The sequence below is a fragment of the Marmota flaviventris genome, chromosome 14, assembly GCF_047511675.1.
Source record: "Marmota flaviventris isolate mMarFla1 chromosome 14, mMarFla1.hap1, whole genome shotgun sequence".
Lineage (NCBI taxonomy): Eukaryota > Metazoa > Chordata > Mammalia > Rodentia > Sciuridae > Marmota > Marmota flaviventris.
Genome location: NC_092511.1, coordinates 63,004,713 through 63,022,410, shown reverse-complemented (window position 1 = coordinate 63,022,410; position 17,698 = coordinate 63,004,713). Strand labels below are relative to the sequence as shown.

The following is a 17,698-nucleotide window of genomic DNA, read 5'->3' as shown; positions in this document are numbered from 1 at the left end:
ACAATCTTTCATTTGTATCTCTTGGGCCAGAAGTTACATGACTCAAATTAGGGTTTGTTACTGAGAAAGAAGGGAAGAATGAAGATCTGAAGTAGACTACCAGCTGACTGTGCTCCAGATAATGATTAGATACTAAGGGTAATACACAATTGTGGTGAGTTCTAATATGAAATCACCACAATCAGAGAATCTGAGGGAGGCATTGCTTTCCCAGAGCAGAGGAAGATGGTTGCTTAGCCCATTGGGTACTTGGGAGAAGCCTATTGGGTACATGTGGATGAGATTTGACAGGAAAGTCACATGAAGGCAGGTGAGACATCACAGCATCGCTATTCCAGGTGTTACTAGACTCCTCCATCCCCTTCCTGGGGCCCATCCCATCTCTCATTTCACATCATTCCCAGCCCTCCCATACCCATGGAACCTGTTAGAAGTAAGGGTAAAACAAAGGAAAAGGCTTACAATGGAGAAACAATTTTCTGCTCATTAATTGATATCTGAAAATGATTGCTTCATGCTGACCCCGCCATGTTGGAAAGAAAAGCCTTATCAAATCAGTTGAGTGGAACCATCCTGCTTCAATCCCAGCGGGGGCACCTCCTGGGTGACAGGGCCCCAGCGAGATCCCAGGAGCCACTTGGAATGTGAACCACCTGGCCCCTTTTAAGACAATAGCTCCTGAAGTGGCTCACGGCCATCTCTGTCAGTGAGGCCTTTCACCCGGGGAACTTGCAACGGCTCAGAGTAAACAGTCAAAAGAGAAAAGAGAGAGAGAGAGAAAATATTGAGAAGAGAGGCCTCAAAGCTGGCCGGGTGGCCATGAAACAGAAACACAGCCACTGAAGCTGTTCAAACAAATGCCTTTAATCTGTTTGTGACACCTGTCGCTAAGACACGGAAAAGGGCGGCGGAAGGTCAGAGCCCTTCCAAACACAGTGGGAGAGAGAGAGTCCTTTCATGAACACCCCTCCGGAGGCATTATAAAGCTGGGTACCCAGCATCATCTTTTCTGTGTGCACTGATGCTTATCAGTAAAAATCCCATCTTGGTGAATTTCATTGGTCTTCCATGTTGCTTTTTGTGGTAAGAGAAGCTGGTGCTAATGAATTTGTGGCCACAAATTACTTTCCTGATCACCTAAATCTGGGCATGATATGGAGCTGCCAGCATTCCTCTGAAGTGAGTGTTCACGGCCCACAGAAGGACCCAGCTCTGCCCCTCCTGTTTCCATGGGACCCCTGCAGCGCCATTACTGGTGGCCTAGTCCAGAGGGAGGGCTCATGGCTGAATGGACCCAGGAGGAGTTGCACTCTTCCTCCTTTACCCAAGAAGGTTCAGGTGGCCACAACTAGTGAGAAGGAGTATCAGACCATTTCCTCCCCTCTGTGTCCGCTCTGTCTTCTTGATGGGACAGGTGCTTTCCTCCCCCTGGATGATCCTCACACTCATAGTCCGGGTGCTTCATCCTCTGGCAGAAGCTGCCCTAGAAGATAGAGGGGGTAGGGAGCAGGAGAGGGGAATCTGACTCCTCCACAGGGAAGCTGAACCTTGGGGTCCCCCTGCAAGGAGACGACCCACTCCAGTGTGTAGCTGGCTGGTGTGGGTGACCCCTTTACTAGCTTCGACACCGGTTTCAAGCAATTATCATGTGTAAATGCCTCACTGGAATGAGCAGATGGGGACTGGCGATGAATAACATCTCTTTAACTTATTTTTTTCCCCATGAAATACTATTTAAGTTGTAAATCGGGTACTTCCATCTTTGACAGTAGTTATTAAGCTGACGCCACTGCTCACTGGCCTTTGGCTGTTTTGAGTATCTTTGGGCGCCTGGCCCTGGATCCCATCAGTCGCACTGATATTTTAAGCGTCTGGTGCCTTGCGTAGCCTGGGTTTAAACTAAGCACTGAGTCTCAGGGAAGAGACCACATGGCCCTGGACATATGAGCTATAAAGAGACAAAGGGAAGATGAACGTGTGTTGTGCACCCATTATGCACCAGACATCATCTGTTCCCTTGATGGGTATTATCTCATTCAACCATCAGTGCCCAGTAAATATTATCAAGCCTCATTTCAGAAGGAGAAAACTGAGATTCTGAGCCATCACTTTAAGAGAAATTAAGTAGCTGGAAAGCAGTATATAAGAGCAATAGGGAGAAAGAAAAATGACCTGTTCTGGGAGCCTCAGGAAAGGAGGAATGTGATAACTTAGGCAGCATCTCCACTGCCTGGGGATCCAGCCTAAGGAAGCCCTATATCACCAGCAGGACAGGTCACAGGGTGGTCTGTAAACACAGGTCTGAGGAATGTGTACTTTCTGCAAAATGTGTTTCCTTCTTTGGGGCTCTCACTCTATGTTTGGCAGCCCTGGACCCAGCACCTCTCATATGCTGCTTTGAAAATAAGCATCCTCCCTGAGCACTTCACCAGCAGAGACCCACAGGGTCTTGTCCTTCCTCACCTGCCCTCTATCCTTGTTTCTTCCTCATCATCTGCAGGAGGCAAACTCAGAAGCTGACATCTCTGCCTACTGCATGCTTCCTAGAAGGAAGGGGTTATAAAGTCAATCAACTGGCAGTTACTGGGAGCTATCTTGTGCCTAGTCGGGTGTCATGGAGATTCTGAGGATTTGAGATGCAGTTCTGACTCCTGATAGGCCAGACTCTACTTTCTGATTGATGCTCTTGAAATTAGCAAAAAAAAAAAAAAAAAAAATCGCTGAGTAAGATACCACACATGCACGCACGCACACACACACACACACACACACACAAGAACCTTCTTCAATGCGTTCATTATCTTGTGAATGAGTAGAAGTTTATATATTGGATCTGAAATGTCCCCCAAAGTCTCATGTATTGAAGGTGAAATCTCTAAGGGAGCAAAGTTCATATGTGGGGCTTTTAGGAAATAATTGGATCATGAGGGCTCTAATCTCATTAATGGTTCATCCATTTGATGGATTAATAATTTGAATGGACTACCAGAAGTGGTGGAAGCTATAAGTAAATGAGGCCTGGCTGGAGGAAGTGGGTCACTGGGGGCTTATCCTCAGGGTGTGTAGCTTCTCCCCGGTTCCTCCTTTTTTCTGCCTCCAGTCTACCCTGAGCTGAGAAGCTCACATCTCCCATGCCCTTCCACCATGATGCTTCTGCCTTGAAGCCAGTCAACCATGGACTGAAACCTCTGAAGCTACAAGCCTAAATAAACTACCCTCCTTTAAGTTGCTATTATCAGATGTTTGTGCCACAGTGATGAAAAACTAGCTAAAAATAGTAGGAAACACTAAGATCAAATTTTAAATGAAGGCAGGAATTCTAAGTTTTGGACAGAACAGCGAAGCTATTTTTTTTTCTCTTGAGAGCTTTAACCTGATCTTGCATATAGAGTGTGGGGACAAGGGACAAAGCCTAGGACTTTCCAAGGTGGGTTGTTGGGAACCAAAGGGCTGCACCCTCAGTCTAAGAAAGAATTAGAAATAAATGTCTGTCCTGCCAAGGACAACAAGAAAAATTATCCATCTATAAACTTGGTGCTAAGTTGATAGGAATACTCTCCTGAGAGTTTGTAATGGAAAAGGGATCCTTGTATGAGCATATAGGCCAAATGTGTTGGAAAACAAACAAATCAAAATTATAAAAATAAAAGATAATGACAGTTGAAATGGAAAACTCAGTCTAACAGCACGTCAGATGTGCCAAAGAAAGAATCTGTGAACTGGAAAATTAATCCAAAAAAAAAAATTATCCAGAATGCAGAGATACAAAAGGTTAGATCTATAAGACAAAACCTAGGGTACAAAACTAAGTTGTTTTAGTAGATAGGTTGTCTCTGTGTTTCTTTTTTAAAGATTTTACCACATTTAAATACTGCAAAATTGTGGGGTTTTCTCAATTTCATGCCACACTATTCTGAAACAGAACATAAATTATTTTCCAAAAAACGAGATCCTTTGAAAGATTCTTCTCACTAATCAAAATATTCCTAAAATCAAGTTAAGAACTTCAAACTTGTGCCTGTAATATCAGCAGCTTAGGAGGCTGAAGCAGGAGGATTGCAAGTTCAAACCAGCCTCAACAATTTAGCAAGACCCTAAGCAACTTAGAAAGATCCTGTCTCAAGATAAAAAATAAAAAGGGCTGGGGATGTGGCTCAGTGGTTGAGTACCTCTGGATTAAATCCCCAGTATCCACCCCGCTACCACCAAAAAAAAAAAAAAAACTTCAAAATTAAATAGTAATGCTTTTTTGTTTGTCATATTTATATCCAAAACTTACAATTTGTTAAGAGCCTCAGAAATCAAAATTTGGGGGTACTTTATTAAAAATATTTTAACTAAAGATTTTCAACTAATTTTAAACAAATGCAACCAAAGCAGAGAATTTATTTATGGGGGGGGGGGGGGGGAAACAGTAGTACTATTACTAGAGTTAATTAACAAAACAGTTTGTCAAAGTTTCAAACACTTCTAAAATCTTACTAAAGCAGACTTTTATATTCATCAAATAAAAATAAATCACCAAAAAATAAATTAGTTATCCTACACTTATAAAATGTTATAAGTTTCAATGGCTATTGTTTCTATTTCAGTTGATAAAATATAACAGCTTGTTTGGACACAGTCAAAATTATGTGTATCATTCTATTCCAAGTAATTTCTGTTTCTTGGGTTTCTTAATTTAGTAAAAATATTGTTTTTATCACATTGTGTTTGTATGAGTAGCAAAACAATTTATCTTCATCATTGAAGTTTGAAACAAATTTATGATACAATGTCAGCTGTTTCACCTTCCAAAAACTTTGAATCTGTGAATTAATAGGATTAAAAAAGAATTGAACCATTATTGAAATGAACTATTTGAAAAATCTGATGACATTGATGTAAAATTAGAATCATTTAGCTGTTTGCCAAGTTCTTCTGTTCTGCTAACCGAGCCAACATATTAATAGCTATCACTTGACCTTTTGTATATGCACAAGAAAAATTGGAACTGAAAATTACTAAAATTAGTTATTTAATCTAAATGAAAAGCCATGCTTCCCAGATAAGATGGGCAAATGTTTCCTTTTCCCCACATCTATCAATGTCGTTGGTCACAGTTGTGTTAAAATAACTACTAACTTTTTCACATCATTGTAATGCTTTTTCAACAGATTAGAATCTCTTAGTTTTCACATGTTCAGTGATAGCATTTTGGCCCCAGAGAAGGTAAATGTCTAAAAGCACTTTGTGCAAGTTACACATTCATCAGCAACTTTCATGGAGAGCAGAAATCCAGTACTTAATTATTTCATCAAGTATGTTCTTTTGTGTGTGTGTGTGTCTGTGTGTGTGTGTGTGTGTGTGTGTGTGTGTGTGAGAGAGAGAGAGAGAGAGAGAGAGAGAAAGAGAGAGAAAGAGACCAGGGATTAAACTCAGGGGCACTCAACCACTGAGCTACAGCCCCAGCCCTATTTTTTATTTTATTTAGAGACAGAGTTTCACTGAGTTGCTTAGCGCCTCACTTTTGTTGAGGTTGACTTTGAACTCATGATCCTCCTGCCTCAGCCTTCCAAGCTGCTAGGATTACATGTGTGCATTACCATACCTGGCAAGCATGTGGTTTTGCTCACCTATAATTTACTGCTATCAAAGGATTATTTAACTCAAAAAGTACCATCAATCAATCAATCAATAGTTATATGGTTACACTATATAATAAAAAAAAAATCACTGTAACAAGGGGCACAGATAACTACACTCTCTGCAGCAGGATCACTCAGCATCTCTCCAACTCCCTCCACTACTGGTGATTTTCCAGACTTTGCATTGACCATGCTGCCTCCTTATCTGGGGACCTGGGGCATTTCAAGGCTGCAAGGCCCAGAGCACAGCAACAGCACATAGTAAGTCCCACCACTGTTCAAGTCCAAGTTCAGGACATTTGATCAGTGATTGTCCCACCTGGTAGGCCTGAGTGGGAGATGCCATCAGGCCTGGAATTAAAGTGGGGCAAGTGAGCCCTTGGGGGTAAATTTAAGAGCACACACACACACACACACACACACACACAAATCAGCAATCAAAGCAAATCATGTTTTAATAAGATAATTTAAAATCTCAAAATGAATGCAAAAACTAATGAGTAAAACATCAAAATTTTAATAAAAGAGATGATCCAGTTCTGCATTTGCACACCCTTGACTGTGAATGGCTCACTGGTCTTACCCTAATTCCAACCCACAGATTCTGCCTTTATGGGCCCAATAAAGGAGATTTGTGGGTGAAGAGGGCCACCCTAAGCAAGGAGGAAACAGGAACATGCGTTTCTCCAGAACCTTCTCCTACCCCCTCTACCCTTTTGTCCACCTGCCTCTGCTTCAAGTTTTCTGCTGCCAAGATTAAAAATCAAGTTTCAGATTGTCCAAAAAAACATGCCTATCACTCAGAGGGAGGGGATGGCAGAGAATTGGGGACACTCTAAATATAACTTTGTGTGACAGCAGCAGTTTCCATATAGCCTGCCAGGACCAATGAAATGAATATTTCAGCCTACAAGAAATGCACCTTTGGTGTTGTTCACAAAAACTTCAAAACTGACTGGAAGAGAACATTACCTAAATGAATATCATGGCCATAGTGCATAAGATGAAGACTCAGTGCTCTATCAGATTATAGCCAATTTCATTTTCCTTCCTAGCTGACCTGAGAGGGTTACTCAGTACCCCAGTGACGATAAGGATAAAAAGCATGGCCAGCAATGTTAAAGATGCCATAAAGGTGAACTTCTTCCCATCATCAAGTTTCTCCTAAAACCATGACCTTCAATCACCTCAAAAGCCCTTTGCCTCATAGTAATGAAAATCTCAAAGAAATCACTTTCCAAACTTCTTTCTTCTCTCTTTTTTTTTCCCTCTGCCATCAGAGCTGATGTGGCCCTATCAGCATTTCCCAAATCATATTTCTATACACCCCAGTTTCTCATGGTCTCTATGCCCCTCCCACCCAGCTTTTAATTCCAAATCCCAAAGTGTGAATGTCACCAAGGACTGGAGTTTGTCTCCAGGCATCATCCTGGGACCCCGGGGGACAGTTACTGCTGCATGTTTGTCGCACACACACTAGCACGCTCAGGGTGGAGTCCCAGATGCAAGCGTGAAGATACTCTATAGGTAGAGAGCAGTCATTAGAAGTGTAAGGAGCCCGCATGCTCATGACAACAGCCTTCAAACTGAGGGTGAAATTATGGATTACTTTCCTTACCTTCCATCACTTTTCAAACCCCCTGTCATTTCTCTTTTAAGGTAGAAAAAAATGACAAGCTCTGTCTTCTTTTTCCACCCCAGCCAAGCCCACCTCCAATTCAGCCTGTGATAGGGGGGATTTCCATTGGGAATTGTGAATCCCAGTGATTAGTTGCCTATTGCTCATGAAGTCTCTCCTTTCCAATTATAATGGTCTGGCCTGCCTCTGTGCTGGCAGAAATGATTAGTCTGGAATTTTACTGCCTTTCTCCCATAGTTCACATCAGGCTTTAGTCATGGTACTTTTATGAAAGCTCTGGCTCTGGGAGCTAAAAAAAAAAAGGGGGGGGGGCGGTAATCTAGACTGCTGAAGGGTCACTTCCTAAATAAGCCCAATCAAGAGCACTTTATTAATCCCGACTTTGTGTCTTACTTTCCAAACTAGCTTTAAGGAGTTCTGGAAAGAATACTCCAGAATTTACTCACCCATCCCTTTATAATCTGGCCCTTTGGGACTGGTCAGAATGCTCTGAGTGGGGCTACTAAATGTAACTTCTGAATGAAGATGGAGTTCTTTGGGCAAAATTCCACTGGCACTTCCAGGCAAATGTCTATCAATCATGGAAGGCTCTCTGTTAAGTTCCCCCCAAAAAATTAAAAGAGAGGTGAGCACTGTCCCTGCCCTCTCAGGCAGTGACAGGGTGGGAAGGACCACATACTGCCCTGTAATGAGATGGAATGTGCTGGCAGCATAGGGAAACGCAGCTAGCAGGAACATAAGAGGGTTTTCAAGAGAATGTGAGGCAGATGATCTCCATGAAGCTTTTAAACAATCAAATAAGTTTTCTTAAAGGAGATGGAATTTGATCCACCTTAGAGGATGGGCCAAATTTCTACAGATGGTGGTGAGATAGGAAGTAGGATCTGGAGAAGCAAGGTGTGCTTTCATGGTCTGAAATCACCTCTTCTCATTAGCCCATACAGAAGGGATTATGCTCCCTAATAGCCTGGGGACTCCGTACCTGAATGTTCTTTGAACCACGTGAGCGCACGTCTGGTAGAACTGCTCTGACAAGAGTCAGATGTGTCCCCTCTTTCACCTCACTCTAAATTCTCATGGATTTTCAGTTCTTAGGGTCTTGTTGATGGTGCCCTTACTGTCAGACGGCACATTTTGAAGTGAGTCTCCTGATAGTGCTAAGATCTGCATCAGCCGGGAGATCAAAACCATGTATTTCCCTTTTGGAATTACAAACATCACAGCAGTGAGGATGTGGGGGAGGCTGGCGCTAGTGAAATGCTCAGTGGTGTGTAAACTTTGTGCCATCTCTGGAGGTGGTTCAAAGGCCTCTTTGGTTATAGCTGTGAGAACTGGAGCTGGGTTGCATACATGAGGCTGTTGGTAAAGTGATCTGGATAAAAGATAAAAGTCAGGTCCTGGAACAAAATCCCAACTGATGAAGAAATGTTAGAGACCTCAGTAAAAAGACTGAGTCCTCTCTGACATGGAAGTAGATGAAAAGATGACAGAGCTTATTTAGATGAAGAGCCTGGAGGGTGTACTGTGTAGAAAGACTGAATGCTGCACAGTTCCCAGCATACGGTCAGTGTCGAAGTTAGACAGTCAACAAAGAATTATTGGAAATTTACTTAAGGGCTTAATATCAAGAGAGAAGAAATTCTGAAAACCAGGGACCATGAGATCACTCCCACAGAACGATCCTGGATGACTGTATAACAGAAAATATTTCAAGCAGTGGTTATTCTCACATCATAATCTCACATGTGTTCAGATTGGTAGGAATAAAGGAACCACATACATGTCTTTCTCCTGTTGCATTTATTTTCATTCAGCAACCATTTATAAATCCCCTGCTATGTGCCAAGAAATTCACATCTTCATTTATGCAGTCAAACCTTCATTTACTATTTACTACATCCTAGGCACTGAGGGAGGCCAAGAATCCATAAGGATGAAGGGAGGAGACCGACAAGCAAATAGAAAAATAAAATGAAATGTGGTGAATGCAAGATTAGAGACCTTTGCAGCAGTGTAGGTGAGCTCCTAACCCAGCCACAAGGACCTGATGACCAGGCAGAGTCATGACCAAAAGCAAGAGCCAGCCAGGAAGAGACCAAGGAGGAAAAACATCCTGGATTGACAGATCGTGCACCAAGATCAGAGACCCAATTCTGGACCAGGACTGGCTGCTGACCACACTATTTTAGTCAGCTTCTTCACTGCTGTGATTAAAGGACTCAACCAGAACAATCGTAGGGGAGGAAGAGGTTTTTTGAGGGCTCACGGTTTCAGAGGGCCAGCTCCATTCCTCAGGGCTCAAGGTGAGGCTGAACATCATGGCCAACAAGTATGGTGGAGAGAAGCCGCTCACAAAGAGAAGCCGCTCAGGAAGAAGAGAGAGAGAGACTCCACACTGGAGATAAAGAATATATATCCCATAGCCATACCCCATTCCCACCTCCTCCAGCCGTACCCTACCACTTCAGTTACCACTCAGTTAATCCCTATCAGGGGATTAACTCACTGTTTAGGTTAAGACTCTTAGAACCCATTCATCTCCTCTGAACCTTCTTGCATTGTCTTGCACATGACCTTTGGGGGGACTCCTCACATCTAAACCAGTAGCCACTGTACTGACTAATATCTACCCAGTGGACTTCAGTCTCAGCATCCTCAGTCTGTCAAAGTGATGAGTGTTTCTGAAGTTTACACTATGTTGTCCCATGGCTCTAATTCCTCCTGTTCCTCATCTCCCATAAACTCTACCAGAAGCCAGCAAACTATGGTCCAGCACTCAAATCCAGCCCACCATCTGCTTTTGCAAATGAAGTTATATTGGCTTATGGTCGTGCCCAACAATTCTTTCCTGTCCATGACTGCTTTTACACTACAAAGGCAGAGTCGAGTAGTTGTGACAGAAAGTACATGTGCCTCAAAGCTTAAAATATCTGCTATCTGTCCTTTACAGAAAAAGTTTGCCAGCCCTTGATCTAGAGCTACACTCTCAGCAGTCCTCACCCTTGGTCATTTGAACTCAGGAAGATGTGGTCCCTTATAGGAACCTCACACCATGTGAGGAAGGAGTTAGTGGAGATCAGGAAAGGAGGGAGCAGAATTAGATGGAAGACTATGGATGAAGAGCCCAGTAAGACAAATCTTCTGAGGGAGAAAAGACATTCTGTCTGCCCAGTGATTTAGGGCTGGGGTAAGAGGAAGTTACAAGGCACTGCTGTTTGTCAGAAAATGAATTCTTATTCACAATAAAATTGTTTCACTCTATTTAAAAAATATGCAACATTCTATTTTGCCAGATTTAAGGAATGCATAATGAGAGATCTTTTTATAATGCACAGTCACACAGAAGGAAGACTATACCTTTGGTTTTTCAGGCCATATACATTTCAAATCAGGTCTGATGGCCCTCCAAGGGAATGAAACAACCTGAAGAGGAGAACACAATCCACATCCCACACTGCTTCCGGACCCCTGTCTCTGGCAGCCTGATGATTAATGCATAAACCAGAAAGATGTTTCATTGACTGCCTTGCAGTCTCATGAGCTCAGTGCAGTCAATAAATACTTATTGAATGTATTTTCCTACGGCTTGCAGCAATTTCTCAGTGATCTCCTATAATCAAATAAGAAAGAATTGTTCAGGGTGGTTCCAAATAAATATATAAATGTATATTCATGAAATCCAAACTAGGAATGGGGAGTAAGAAAGAAAATATTCATCCATGTACAAGTTATCCGAATGGCAAAAGTATTTGAATAAATAAGAAATAAGCAAATTATACAAGCCTCAGAAGTAAAGATAGCAATAGAGAGAAAGAAAGAAGAAAGGGAAGGAGGGAGGAAGATTTATAAATGGCTCTATTTTGAACAAATGAAAATATATACATTTTTTAAAGCCAATCTTTTTTATTCTCTCTGGCTTTGTATGGGGAATATTTTCATCTGTCATTGAAATGGCTCCTACACTCAAAGAAAGGCAAGAGAGTTAACTGAAATGGGCTCCCAAATTGCAATCTTTGCAGTAAAGATAAAATATGGCTTTCTGCCACCCATTTGAAGCTGTAGTGCTAATATTCTGATGCAATTCCCCTTAAGCACAGTCACATTAGATTCTAAATGGTATATCACCAATTTGGGCACGGGGATGGGTATTAGGATTCATTTATTTAAGACTGAGCATTTATCCTGAGTTAGAAACAAATTAAAATCTTACATTTGAGATAATATTAAAAGAGGGCAATGTAATTACCACACTCTCCCCTGTGCATCTTCCTGGATCTGGTTTGAAGCCTAAGAATGCACAGCTGCCGGTGCGGGTAGAAGCAGCCTGCGTTGGGCTGGAGATAAAATAAGGCATCTTCATGCTCCCTGTCCAGGTTTGTGGAAATCTTGCTTTTGGGAAATGATCCAGTAAGTGCTCCTACAATTATAATGCAAACACACAAAGAGATTCTGGTCATGATTCTGGTCCTGACAATCCAGGTCCATCCTTGACCAAACTGGAAAGAAGGTAAACATGATTGATGGTTGAACAGGCCCACCTCCACTGGCTCTGACTCAGGGGTTCCTCCCATCCACTATTATCCCATGTCTATACAGGAAACCCAGGTTCCATCCTGTCAGGCAACAAGGATGTCACAGGTCTGGGGTTGGGGACAGGAATCAAGACTTCTCAGGGTACTTTTTAGGAGATTAATCCAGAGGGGAAGATTATTTAAGTCTATGGTTTGAGAGACTCCCTTAATGGTAACTGTGGCCCTCTGGGATAATCTAAAGAACACAGGTGATGCTTGATTCACAGCGTCTTGAGAACTCTCTTTGCCCTTTCAGACAGTATTTGAGTAAAATATTTCATTGCCACCAACTAGCCAGGGAAGCATCCCCAAAGATTTTTATTTTGCTACTCACCCCCACCATAACATCTACTCCAAGTCTTTTCTATCTCCACTCTCTCCTGACTTCAAGACCACCTACTTACTTTTCGAAAAGGGCAGAAGGAAGTTTCTGGGGATTCCTTCCCAGAAGTTATCATGACTTCTGACTGTGTATACGAAGGCTGACCCGAAGCATTCCTCAAATGCAGCCTCCCTACACTGAACACCTTCAGTGTAGCTGTTCTTGCCAACCAGAAAAGGGAAGATCAGGTCCCTAGCATACACACACACAAAAAAAAAAAAAGCAGAGAAATGATAAAAAGATGCTCAGGGAAGAAATCTACAAAACAAAGCTATCAACCCTTTTCAGAAAGTCAGATCCAATCCTATCCCAGAGGAGGGAGGGCTCCAAACATTTCCTGCCCTTGGAACAGGATACTCAACAGGTTCACCCCCAACCCAGCTGAGCATACCTCTTGAAGCCCCTCCAAGAAATCACCCACTATTCCAAAACTTGATTACTTCTGCAGACTCCCTAAGGCTCTAAGGTACTGATCAGATTACCGCTTGAGGTCATTTTTCCTACCGTTGGGTTTTGTGGTTGCTTATTGATGCTCCTTGTTTCCCTGGAGAAATTAGATCCTCAATGCCCAGAAGGAAAGGGTGTGTTCTGCAGGCAGCAGGTGCCCAGTGAAAATTGTAAAATGCATGCTGAATGAAATTGCTTTCCTTATTACCCTGTCCCACTTCTTGCCCAAAGGTTGTAGGAGTTCAGAAAACACAATGAAAGGATTATGTGGAATTACACGAAGCCAGCTGACAGATGTGCTGCTATTTGTCTGTGCGTTTCTGAAGTCTTCATGGACCATTCTGTCCCACGGAGACCAGAAATACCTGCATGCCAGAGAATCAAATGTGTGATTTTGAGGTTTTGGTCAAATAATATTTAAACCTCAAATGATGTATAAAAAACATAGCTGCAACTTTTTTAAACAGATGAATATTTTAAGAGATAAATCCATAAACATTGTAAGAAAAATACACATAGGGAGATGGCTTTTAAATGAAGGAGGCAGAATTGATGTGTTCATAACTGATATAAAATGCTGATTGTAGTATTTATTTTTTCCTCACATCTCTGCAGCATCTTAGAGGCTGTGCACAAATTCAAACATGTGGATGTATTCATTCAGATGATACCATTTAGTTCACCATTTAGTTTGTTGCCTTCCGGCCCCTGTTTTCTGATGCAGGATTGATAACCTTTATCATGCCCCACTAGGGCTTTAAAAACTACCACAGTCATATGCAGCTTAATGAAAGGAGACACATTCTGCTAAATTCATCAACCAATGTCATTGTTGTGCGAACACCATGCAGTGTACTCACACAAACTAGGACAACTACTATGTTGTCAGTCAATCTTATGGCACCACCTCGATGTATGTGGTCTGTCTTTGGCCAAAGTGTTGTTATGTAGCACATGACTGTTGGTGATTTTTCGTATGGATTTTAGCATTGTGAGTCAGAAGCCATAAAACTTAAGGATAAAATATGGAAACAGGTTGGGAAAACGTCATCAGGAATCAAAGTGTTTCTGGAACATTTTTGTTGGCAGATTTTGATGACCAAATCAGAACGTTGTCCATTCTTCTCTGTTCCAGATACATGGCCATCATCCATCCCCTCCAGCCCCGGCTCTCAGCCACAGCCACCAAAGTGGTCATCTGCGTCATCTGGGTCCTGGCTCTCCTGCTGGCCTTCCCCCAGGGCTACTACTCAACCACGGAGACCATGCCCAGCAGAGTTGTGTGCATGATCGAGTGGCCAGAGCACCCTGACAAGATTTATGAGAAAGTGTGAGTAGAGACTTGTCCCTCTCAGAAGCTGCTGTGATTCAGGGCTCTATTGTTCCTGCTTTCTTTCCATATTCCTCATCAGTTAAAATTTAATGTGTATCTATAAACATTTCTCAAATCCACCCTGACATCACAATTATGAGCAAATTAAAATACCCCCAAATACTATTCTGGATTTTGAAAAACCATTAAAAAAAAAAAAAAAGTGAGACCTTGATCCTGTTATGTCAGACTCATGGGTGTCCCACCATGTCCCTCAGGCATTTTATGAGAGCTAGTGTCCTCCCAAAATCCCCATTTCTTTGCCACTGAACTTTTCCCTAAGCATTAATGCTGCCCCTCTGCCCTCCTACAACACACATTGGAGGGTGGGGAAGTTCCTACTCCTCCTGGCAGCTCTCAACAATGACTGACAGGGGAGTTGGCCTATACACACTCTGCTCCCTCCCCCTGGGAGGGATGTCTCTGGGTTTGAATCATGAGAAGAATCTCCAATTGCCCAGAAGGTACCTAGTTCTACAATATGCATTTCATGACCCACCATTCTTTTCCTGAACCTGGGCCAGAGGGTGTTTATTTTTTTTTTTTTTTCCTTCTCCTAAATAAGATGCTTGCTCTTGAATCATTTATCTCAGATTCTACCTTCCTGGGTTTTGCCCTGTGAGAAGAGAGCACATATGAAATGCTGAGAATGTAGACCAGGGCATTGAGAACTGAGGAGTTAACAGAGCCCTAACAGGGAAGGCCTGCTTATCTTCCAGGAGGAGGGCTGGAAGTCTCTGAAGGTCACAGAGTTTTTCCAAGTATCTTGGCAATTTTCTCTAATACTTCTTATCCTGGAGGCAACACTGAAATGGTTTATTTCTTTGTTTTGTTCTGCTCAAGCTAGCAACGATGTGACATTTATGTTGTCATTTTGTTTTCTGTACTCACAGCACATGGGTAAAGTAGGTCCTTTGGAAAGTCCTCTATAATTCTCCCATCGTGTTTTTATTATGCGAATCACAGAACAACCTTGGTGTTAAAATCCAGAAGTTCTGGGTTTTAATTGTAAGATGGCCCCTAGCCTTGCGAACCCAGGCAAGGTGCATAGCCTCTCCTTCCAAAAATGGAAGATAATAAAGCTCTGTTTCCCATAAACAACTGTTGTAAAGATCAAATGAAATAATGTATTCTCACCTTGTCAGCTATTAAACGCCATACAAAAGTTATGAACCAAATTCATGAACCATTTATTCACGAGGCCTGTAAATTTATTAAATGTTAAAAATGAGACACTATACCTGTCATGCCCCCAAGATTTGAAGGCTGGAGAGCCTGTTGCACATGGTTACACTGCCACATCTGTTCCACAGAGCATGGCAATGGGACTTGCCAGGAAACAATACATAAAGCTCAGACATCACCTTCCAGGCACAGACAGTGGGATTTAATCGATCAAGCAGTGGGGGGATTAATGCTCAGCCTAGAAGGAGACATTGAAAATTATTCTTTCAAATGGAACTACAAGCCTGAGCAAGGTCTCACCGGGAGAAAGAACATAGCTTTACAAGCTGTGCAGCATCCGTTAATGTGATCAAGCCAAAAGATTTATTCAAAAGTGTGTGGGGGTGGGGGGACCTCCTTAAACTGCTCCAGAAACTTCCACCCCAGACCGTGGCTTTCTTTTTAGTTCTCATCATTTTTTTTTCAAAGCCTGATCAGCTTTCTACGATTTTTGTTTCAAAATACTGACGGTTCTTTTATCTTACAACAAATTTGAAGTTTAACTTGGAAGTAGATTTATGTTCCCACAGACCCCTGAGGAAGCCAAGAAACGTTAATGTTCAGAGCCTTAGTTTTGAATATTTGGGTGTGTTGTGCTTATTAATGATGAGAAAAATCCCTTTGAGACCAAACTCAATGCATTGGATTGTCTTATTTCCTTGATTTGAAAATTTAGAGTAGCTTGCTCCTGGATGCATGCTGAGGTTTGCTATTGTTGTCTATTTAATCATCTTAACTTTAAAAAAAAAATGAATCTAACTTACAATCATTCAATGTATTGAACACATTGAATGATACAATAGCAAGCCTTAAGTGTCTATACTCCCCATTTATATATTCATTGTGGTACAAACATTAAGTCAAGTTCATAGCAAAGCTTTATGCAAGCTTATTTTCTTTTTTGTCAGTGTCTCTATGTATATCGTGCTATATTTTTAGGGAATTTATATTTTACCATGTCTAAACTAAGTATTTAATTATATTCTCTTCTTTTAGAACTAACGATGATCATTTCCCCCAGAATAATCCCAAATTTGAAACCAGATGGAAACTTTATTTTGAGGCAGTAAAGTAACTAGAAATTATTATTATTAGAGTAAGGGTGTAGGCTCTGGAGTTAGGTGAGGGGTCATCTCCTAGGCCCATAACTCTCTTATTGACACATAAACAGTCCACTCATTTAAGCCCCTAAGCCTAACAGCACATTCCACATAGAGGTTTTCAGAGAAGCAAATTAAAGAACCCACACGAAGTGCTCAGCTCAGAGCCCTGTGTGAGGTTAAGGGCTGCTGAATGTTAACTACCGACATTTGTATCATTCACTGATCAGGGTCCACTGGCAGATGACCAGCAGTGGGTAGCATGCTGAGCAGATGCTTAAGCCCAATTTGTCTCTCAGATAATTTGTGCCAATAATTACATAAAAGCATTTTACGAAAAAAAGTTATAGATGGCCACAAATGCATTCTGGCTACATGATATACCTTCAAGCCTAATCATTCATCATTTGGACTCTTTATTAATATATTGATTAAATGAAGCATTGTGAAAGCAGGTAATCTAATTTTAAAAATGGACAAAAGTATTGAAACATAACACTTCACACACAAAAATAATCCAAATATCTGTTAAATATGTGAAGAGACACATGACTTCATTCCTCACCAGCAAAATGCAAATTAAAACTATAATGAGATATTATTACACATTATCAAACTAGCAAATGTTAATAAGTATGAAAAAACTATTTCAAACTTTCAAAGGATGTGAGGCAATGAGCATTTTGGTGATTGCTAGAAGTATAACTTGATAAAATTATGCTGGAAGATATTTTCATGTATCTAAGAAAAGAAGGTGTACATATCCCAAATCTTCAAAACTTCACTAGGAGGTGCTAGAGAAACTCATGCACATATGTACCCTGGTACACCTAACAGTGTTCATTGGCATCGTTCCTTTTTTGGGAGGGGGCACAGGGGATTGAACCCAGGGGTGCTTAACCACTAAGCAGCATCCCATATCCTCACTCTTCTTTATTTTTTAATTTAATACAGGGTCTCACTAAGTTGCTTAAGGCCCTGCTAAGTTGCTTAGGCTGGCCTTGAACTTGTGATCCTGCTGCCTCAGACTCTTGAGTCTCTAGGATTACAGGCATGTGCCACCATGCTGGCTCTCAGTATTAAATGCCTTCCACCGGAGATATTTTAAATGTCTATCATCAGTACAATGGATAAACAATTGTGGTACAAGCATGTAAAGGAATACTATATTGCTAATGAAATGAACAAAATGTAGCTTCACATTACATTGAAAGCTCTTACCAAAAACAGTTCTAGAACAAGCAAAACAAAATGACATTTTTTAAAATATGTAAGTAGCAAAACTACATTTATAGTAAGCAAGGAAGTGGTCACCATGAAAATAAAGACTGTTGTG

The 17,698-nt window shown here is 41.5% G+C and overlaps 1 protein-coding gene across 1 annotated transcript in view; it reads left to right on the top strand.

Moving 5' to 3' along the window:
* The window catches only part of Tacr1 (tachykinin receptor 1), a 158,560-nt gene that overhangs the window by 64,319 nt on the left and 76,543 nt on the right, over positions 1-17,698 (top strand). The window contains exon 2 of the mRNA XM_027943823.2: positions 13,802-13,996. Within this exon, the coding sequence (XP_027799624.1) occupies positions 13,802-13,996 (195 nt within the window). The remainder of the gene's footprint in view (positions 1-13,801; positions 13,997-17,698) is intronic.